Source organism: Propithecus coquereli, unplaced genomic scaffold, assembly GCF_000956105.1.
Source record: "Propithecus coquereli isolate 6110/MARCELLA unplaced genomic scaffold, Pcoq_1.0 Scaffold399, whole genome shotgun sequence".
NCBI lineage: Eukaryota > Metazoa > Chordata > Mammalia > Primates > Indriidae > Propithecus > Propithecus coquereli.
Genome location: NW_012149718.1, coordinates 580,566 through 587,766, shown reverse-complemented (window position 1 = coordinate 587,766; position 7,201 = coordinate 580,566). Strand labels below are relative to the sequence as shown.

The window sequence follows — 7,201 nt, the reverse complement described above, 5'->3', positions numbered from 1 at the left end:
GCGTTGGGACAGAGGCTCCCAGCCCAAGTCTCCGTCCCACTCAGCGTCAGGGTCGCCCGCCGACCCGGAGGGGAGGGCGGGCGGGTGCCCGGCTCCCACCCCAGGGATTTAACTGGTGTATACACATGGCGTCTAACCAATGCCCTCCCCATGCTCTTTAGTCCTGGTTACTATCTGTTGTTGCTTCACCGTTGGTTTTCCTCGACTGAGAACCACACTCTCCGGCACCTGGCCCCATGTGGGCATTTGGGGGCCGTGTGTCCTGAGCACCCGGGGATTCTCCCGCAGGCCTGACCCGGTTCTCTGCTTCCCCGCAGTGCTACAAGGTGAGCTGCCTGGAGATCCCCGGGCCCCCCGGCCCCAAGGGCTACCGCGGACAGAAGGTAAGATGCCCAGATGGCCCCGCGGGCCGAGCCACTGGGAAGCCCATGACCTCTCCTTGAACTCCACAGCTAAGGCCAGCTGTGCCTCAGATGGTGTCAACACTTGTGACCTTGCAGAAACTAAAATTTGATTTTTGTCCATTTCCTTTTAAATGGCATTTTGGGAAAAGTAGGAGCTTTTTATAATCGGTAAGCAATGTCACTGAAATACCTTGCGTGGGCTTGCTCAGGTGAGTGATAAAACACGAGACGCGTTACTTTAATAACGTGATTGCTCGTTAACGTGAAGCCACCACGTTGTGGTTTATCACGTGAGTAGGTTAGGAAGTCTGGCTTGAATGGCCCTTCATTTTCCTAACAAGAGGTATATAATAAAATCCTTCCAAAATTCACTAACAGAGTATCTGAAACTTCAATAATTCATATCTGTCAAAAATTGTAAAGAAAGGCAGAGCAGAAAGAAACTTCTAAGAAGACGAGACAGTTTAAAATAACATCATGAAGGAAGTTACTATTAAGAAGCTTCATATTTTCTTTCTAAATTCGGATGAGAACCATCTGGACCAGTAGGTATCTGGATGCACTTTCTCCAGGATGAGACATCTCCAGGCCACCAGCCGGACCCTCCCCACCACCCCCTTCCCCAGCTTCTCTCCATCCTGGCAGCAATGCCCGCCCCCCCACGGCTGGAATGAATTTGCCTCTCCAGGCAGCCTTGGCCACACACGGCACTGCAGTGACCCCGTCCTTGTGGGTGGGGCTGCTGGAAGCTGCCATGGGGACCACTCTGGTTAGAATCTGAGGGGCAGTGAGGTGCCAAGGGGACCCCAGGACAGGGCACTGCCATGATGTTCCAGAAGCCTCTGCCTGGCCTCTGAGTTCTGCTGGACTTTACTCCCTGACGTCTCTGCGCCAAGCAGCTTCTCAGAGGAGCTGCGGCGGGTTCCTGGCTGCCGCCACTTGCCTGCCTTGGTTCACCCTTTTCTCTGTTGTCTGCTTTTAGGGCGCCAAGGGCAACATGGGCGAGCCAGGAGAGCCCGGCCAGAAGGGGAGACAGGTGAGGACCCGCGGTGCTGTCCCTGCCCCACCCTCCAGCCCCAAACCTTGGCTGGGGCCACATCCGGCTCTCTGTTCCTCCACAGGGGGATCCAGGCATCGAAGGCCCCATCGGATTCCCGGGACCCAAGGCAAGTTGCGGTGGGCAGGAGGGCCTCGCTCGGACCCCCAGCTCCGGCCCTGCCCCCTAGCCCACCTCCCCCACCCCACTACCAAGGAAGAGAAGCACTTCAATAGGTTGAAGGTCACCCCAAAACTGAGCATCTGGCCTACCCCTGGCCAGGCCGCCTCCACGGACTGTTAGAATCCCAGTTGCTGGACGCAGCGCACGCGCCCCTTCGCCGCTGGCTCTCTGGGAGCACGGAGGTAACACCCTGCTCCTTCCTTCTGCCCTCAGGGCGTTCCTGGCTTCAAAGGGGAGAAGGTGAGTTGCAGTTCTGAGCAGCTAGACCTCCGACCTCGCCCCGGCCTCAGCCAGACTCGCCGCAGCCACAGCCATCAGAGCCTGCGGTCACTCCTGGGAGGACGGGCCCAGGCTTTGCACTGGGGTGTCTTTGGGGTTCTGGGGTCCCTCTGGCCTCCTGCTTGGCCGGCGGGCTCCCACTTGCACCCGGCGACAGCAACATCTGTGGCGCTGGGAGACGCTGTGCTAACTGGCCTCGCTTTCCCCCGTGCAGGGTGAATTTGGAGCCGACGGTCGGAAGGTAGGCAGGTTGGGTGGGCAGAGCCTCACTTTTCTGCCCCTTGGAGGGCACAAGGATCAGGGCTTACGGAGATCCCTCTTCTTTCTCTCTCCAGGGGGCCCCCGGCCTGGCCGGCAAGAACGGGACCGACGGACAGAAGGTAGAGTGGGCCTCGGGTGCGCCACTGGGCCTGGTCTAGGGGACGTCCCAGCCTGCCCTGCGCTACCCCCAGATCCGGCCTGGCCCGTGTGGAATCACATTCGCACACGTGTGCTGGGACGAGAGCCCCGCAGCCCCGAGATGCAGCGCTGGCCTGGGCTGTGCCTGCGTTTGCGGCTCCGCCATCGGCCCACCCAGACCCCAGAATCCCGCTCTGACGCTGCCTCTGCCCCCCTTCTCCTTCAGGGCAAGCTGGGGCGCATCGGCCCTCCTGGCTGCAAGGGAGACCCCGGGAACAGGGTAAGTGCAGCTTCACGTTGCTCATCAAACCTCGGCTCGGGGCACATGGGCGCCGGCCGGGCTGCCGCGGGGAGCTGCGCGTCACCAATGCTTTGATTCTCCCTGCAGCCCAGCCCCTCCCTGCCTGTCCCTGACGCCAGCCCAGGGCTCAGTGGGGTCTGGGGTCTCGTGACAGGACAGCCTCGGGAGCCTCTGGGTTGTGCACCGGGCCTGGTGGGCTCCCCTGGCCCTGGGACCCTGGCTGTGTGGAGCGTTGGCGCTGTCGCCCCACGCCTGCCCCAGGCTCCATCTCCCAGGGGGCAGGGGTCTCGCTGAGCCGGGGCCTCCAGTGAGGGCGGGGCTGCCTCCCAGGCCCAGACGATGGATGTGGCACTCTCAGCCCTGGCCCCACGTCAGCTGGCCCTGGCCGGGGAAGCCCCACGCCCTGTGCCTAACCCTAACCTGTGCCGCGCACTTCACCTCTTGCCTTCCTTCTCAGGGCCCCGACGGCTACCCAGGGGAGGCAGGGAGCCCGGGGGAGAGAGGAGACCAAGGCGCCAAGGTAGGCGACCTCGCAGGGTGTGGGCCGCAGCAGGCCAGGGTCACCACCCTGCGGTGGCTGAGGTTCCGTCGGCATCCCAGATGCCCCCACTGCTGGGCACCCTGCACCTCTGGCCCCCGCCGAGGGGCCTGAGGCTGATTCCTGCAAACCCTTCCAGGGGGACGCCGGCCGCCCAGGACGCAGAGGGCCCCCGGGGGAGAGCGGGGCCAAAGGCAGCAAGGTGAGGCCTCCCCCTGCTCAGCAGCCACAGCCGGGCCCACGGCATGCTGGCGCGTCTGCTCTCACCAGCGGTGCCCCGCTGGGCCCGGGCACTGGGGAGGGGCGGGAAGGACAGGCGTGTGCCAAGCATGCTGCCAGCCCCTCTGACCAGGCGCCCCGAGTGTGAGGGGCACCCACTGGTGCCCACGCGTGACGCAGACAGGTCCCACTGGAGCCGGCAGGGCTGTGCGCCACACACCAGCCGGGCGCAACCCCACCGTCCCTGCCTCCCCAGGGATACCAAGGCAACAACGGATCCCCCGGAAGTCCCGGCGTGAAAGGAGCCAAGGGCGGGCCCGGGCCCCGCGGACCCAAGGGCGAGCCAGTGAGTCTCTGCCAGCCCCGCAGGCCCTGGAGGTCCCCGTCGCCCCACCCGCCTGCCCAGCCCCCACTCGGGGTCCCGGCCCCTGGGAACGTGCCCCACACCCCCATTGCAGCAGAGAGGGCACAGGGCACGGGGGCCTCTGGCAGGACCCGTGTTGGCCAGGCGCAGCCAGCCCCGCCCCGGGAAGTGGCCCCGACCTCCCTGCAGGACCCGGCAAGGGCTGACCACGGAGACCGGGCGCACACGTGTGGGCCCCACACAACATCCCCAGCCCAGGGGTGGGCTGATCCTCTAAGGGGCCGAGCCCTGAGGGTGCGCGGGCCTGGGAGTCTGCAGCGCGACCTCGTGACGTCCTCGCCGGCCCCACTCACCCGGCGCTCAGAGCTGACCAGGAGCCAACATCCCCACCGAGCCTCGGCTGGGACGGGGCCCACTCGGCAAGAGAGGGCGGGTTTAGCGCGCAGCCCGAAGGGTGGGCCAAGGCCATCTGGGAGGAGCCCTGGGAGCCCCGTCCCTGTCCCCAAAGCCAGAGTCCTCCTGGGGAAGCACCCGGGCCAGGAGCGGCTCTGGGCGCACAGGGCTGTGGGGCTGCTCCCCTCCGACACACCTGTTCCCTGCAGGGGCGCAGGGGAGACCCCGGAGCCAAGGGCAGCCCGGGCAGCGACGGAGCCAAGGGGGAGAAGGTGAGGCACATGGCGGGGCGGGTGGGGGCGCTGGCTGTCTGCGCCGGGGCCCACTGTGGAGCCGACAAGCCTTGGGGAGGTCCCAGGCCCCCCAGGAAAAGCAACTCCCGGGGCCTCACCATTGAGGGTCGTCGCTCCCTGGAGAGTCTGGCGTGGACGGGAAGGATCCCCGCTCCCGGCTGGCTGCCGAGGGCTGGGCGGGGCACTGCCCGCCCCGTGCATGCCACGCACAGATGTGCAGGCCGCGCACTGCTCGGCACCCCTGCACCTCTCCACACACACCTGCCCCTGTGGTCGCAGCTCTCGAGGGTGGTGCTGAAGGGTTTCCTCCCTGAGAGGTCAGCGAGACCCCTGCCCACGCTGTGGGTGGCCTCAGTGGGAGGCCAGGCCTTCCGAGCAGCAGGCACAGGCTCGGGGGAGGGGCTGCAGACAAAGCACGCAGCATCCCAGCATTCCCCGGGACAGACGGGGTCTTCCTCCCTGACCCCCACCCACACACTCCCAGCCACACCCGCCTCCCAGCTGAGCCCAACCCAGTCTCTCTCTCACAGGGGGACCCTGGCCCTGAGGGGCCCCGGGGCCTGGCCGGAGAGGTCGGCAACAAAGGAGCCAAAGTAAGTGGGGGGCAGGGTGAAGCCCCAGCTGGAGGGGGTTGCCCCTGGGATCCTGCCTGCCTCCCCAGCCCCCCTCCCCTACCGAACCCTGCCTGCCTCCCCAGCCCGCCCTGCCCTGGCCTGGTATGGTAGGGCTGAGGGTCAGGCCAGGACCTCTTGGAGGGCCACAGGGACCAGAGCAGGGCTGCTCACACCCCAGACTCTGCTGATATCTGCGGGATTGACATCGGGGTCTCTGGGGTGCCACCGTTGGTTGAGAAGACCCCAGCTTTGTCCCATTTCTTTCCAGGGAGACCGGGGCTCACCGGGACCCAGAGGCCCCCCGGGGGCTCTTGGGGAGCCTGGGAAGCAGGTCAGTGGGGGATGCCTGGAGACCCGTGGCTGGGGGCCCCCTCTGACCTCCAACCTCAAGGTCCACCCCCAACCCCGTGGCACCATCTGGGCCCCCACCCGTGGGCAGGACAGGCCAGCTGCCGGCTACTGTCCCCACGGCAAACCCGGCAGCCGCACCAGGGGTCCGGGAAGCCAGAATCTGCCCCGCCCCAGTACCTCACCCCCCTCAGCCTGCGCTGGGGGCTCTCTGGGCCCCCACCCTGCCCTGCCAGGTGGGGGTGTTGAGGGCCCAGGGTGGTGGGCCTGGGGGGCACATGAAGTGGGGGAGCTGGGACCTCAGGACGCAAGTCCGCAGCCTCCCACGGCAGCACAGAGGTGGGGCCGTGTGGTCTGGTGGTCAGAGCTAGACTGGGCCTGTCAGGTGACACCAGCGCTAGGTCAGAGTGTCTGTGCCGACTCCCCTACTTCTCTCCTGCCCTCAGGGATCTCGGGGAGACCCTGGTGATGCTGGGCCCCGCGGAGACTCGGGACAGCCCGGCCCCAAGGTACGACCCTCCCCGCCCAGCAGGATGGGATGGGGCTCAGGGGCTGCCCCAGGGAGCAGCCCGAGAGGAGGGTGACAGTCACGCCAACCTTGGTGCTGCTGCCGCCAGACGGGTCTCGGGCCCGGCCTGAGCCTGCTGTCCCCAGCTCTAGAGCGCGCTGGCCCATCGGGGGGCCAGGCAGCCCCTCCCTCTCCTCCCTCAGCATCCACCCCCAGGTGTGGGTGGCGCGTCCTTCCCGAGGCAGGGCCGCAAGGTCTGTGCTTCATCTCCGCGGTGTGTGGCGACAGCTCCTGGACCTCCCAGCACACAGAGCCCCTCCCGGGCCCCATGCACAGCGGCCCAGACGGCCCCCTTGTCATTTCACACCAGTGGGCACCTGTGTCCTGCGTGGGCACAGCCCCCAGCCCCACCCCGTCCTCAGTCCTTGCCTCTTCCTCCAGGGAGACCCCGGCAGGCCCGGATTCAGCTACCCAGGACCACGAGGAACACCTGTGAGTCGCGGCGTGGGATGGGGGCTCCCGGGACGGGGTGGACGTCATCAGGAGGGCACGGAAGATTCCCAGTGGTTCCCTCAAAGCCCCCTCTGGGCCGGATAAAGCATGAGGCCCCTCCTGGGGGACAGGGAGGGCAGGGGGTCACCCGGCGCAGAGGCAGGTCTGGCCACACACCAGGAGACCCAGCGAGGTCCGGGGACCCTGACGCAGCTCCTCGTGGGAGAGAGGGTGGCTCGGAACATGCAGCGAGCCTTCGCCCAAGGCCTGCAGGAGCCTTCGTATGAACTCTGATAACAGAAGGTCTCCGGAAGGTCAGACGCCGGGTCTGTGGCTGCGGTACCCTGATCTCTGTCTGCTTCACAGGGAGAAAAAGGCGAGCCCGGCCCTCGCGGCCCCGAGGTACGTGGGCCCCCTCCAGCCCCCACAGGGGTCTGCACACCCACCAGCTGTGGCTGCGGAAGCCACGCACGCCGTGTGGCGGTCACGGGGCTTGTCCCTGTTCCCTAAGGCCAGGCCACGCGGCCCTTGCTGAGCCCACCTGCCAGTTCCTTTCAAACCAGAAATTGGGGCCTGGGAAACCGCTTAGATGTTGCCCTTTGTCGGACTCAGTTGCCAGACATGTTTTTCCTGATAAAAAGCAAGTCTGTGTCTCCGGTAGACTGCTGGAGGCCTGGAGAGTGGGAGGGAGTGGGGACAGGACCACCCTCTGTCCTGGCCTAACACACGCTGTGTCACAGGGAGGCCGAGGCGACTTTGGCATGAAAGGAAGACCCGGGAAGAAAGGAGAGAAGGGAGAGCCTGTGAGTGTTGTCGCCACAGCCGGGCAG

General features: G+C 66.0%; 1 protein-coding gene across 2 annotated transcripts in view; it reads left to right on the top strand.

Annotated features, from left to right (window-relative positions):
• Window positions 1–7,201, top strand: part of COL6A2 (collagen, type VI, alpha 2) — an 18,125-nt gene that overhangs the window by 1,266 nt on the left and 9,658 nt on the right. For both annotated transcript variants that reach the window (XM_012652696.1, XM_012652697.1), the window contains exons 3-19: window positions 289–383; window positions 1,387–1,440; window positions 1,526–1,570; window positions 1,837–1,863; window positions 2,117–2,143; window positions 2,238–2,282; window positions 2,528–2,581; window positions 3,060–3,122; window positions 3,280–3,342; window positions 3,616–3,705; window positions 4,326–4,388; window positions 4,940–5,002; window positions 5,292–5,354; window positions 5,818–5,880; window positions 6,321–6,371; window positions 6,738–6,773; window positions 7,112–7,174. In XM_012652696.1, coding sequence (XP_012508150.1) covers window positions 289–383; window positions 1,387–1,440; window positions 1,526–1,570; window positions 1,837–1,863; window positions 2,117–2,143; window positions 2,238–2,282; window positions 2,528–2,581; window positions 3,060–3,122; window positions 3,280–3,342; window positions 3,616–3,705; window positions 4,326–4,388; window positions 4,940–5,002; window positions 5,292–5,354; window positions 5,818–5,880; window positions 6,321–6,371; window positions 6,738–6,773; window positions 7,112–7,174 — 965 coding nt within the window. The remainder of the gene's footprint in view (window positions 1–288; window positions 384–1,386; window positions 1,441–1,525; window positions 1,571–1,836; window positions 1,864–2,116; window positions 2,144–2,237; window positions 2,283–2,527; window positions 2,582–3,059; window positions 3,123–3,279; window positions 3,343–3,615; window positions 3,706–4,325; window positions 4,389–4,939; window positions 5,003–5,291; window positions 5,355–5,817; window positions 5,881–6,320; window positions 6,372–6,737; window positions 6,774–7,111; window positions 7,175–7,201) is intronic.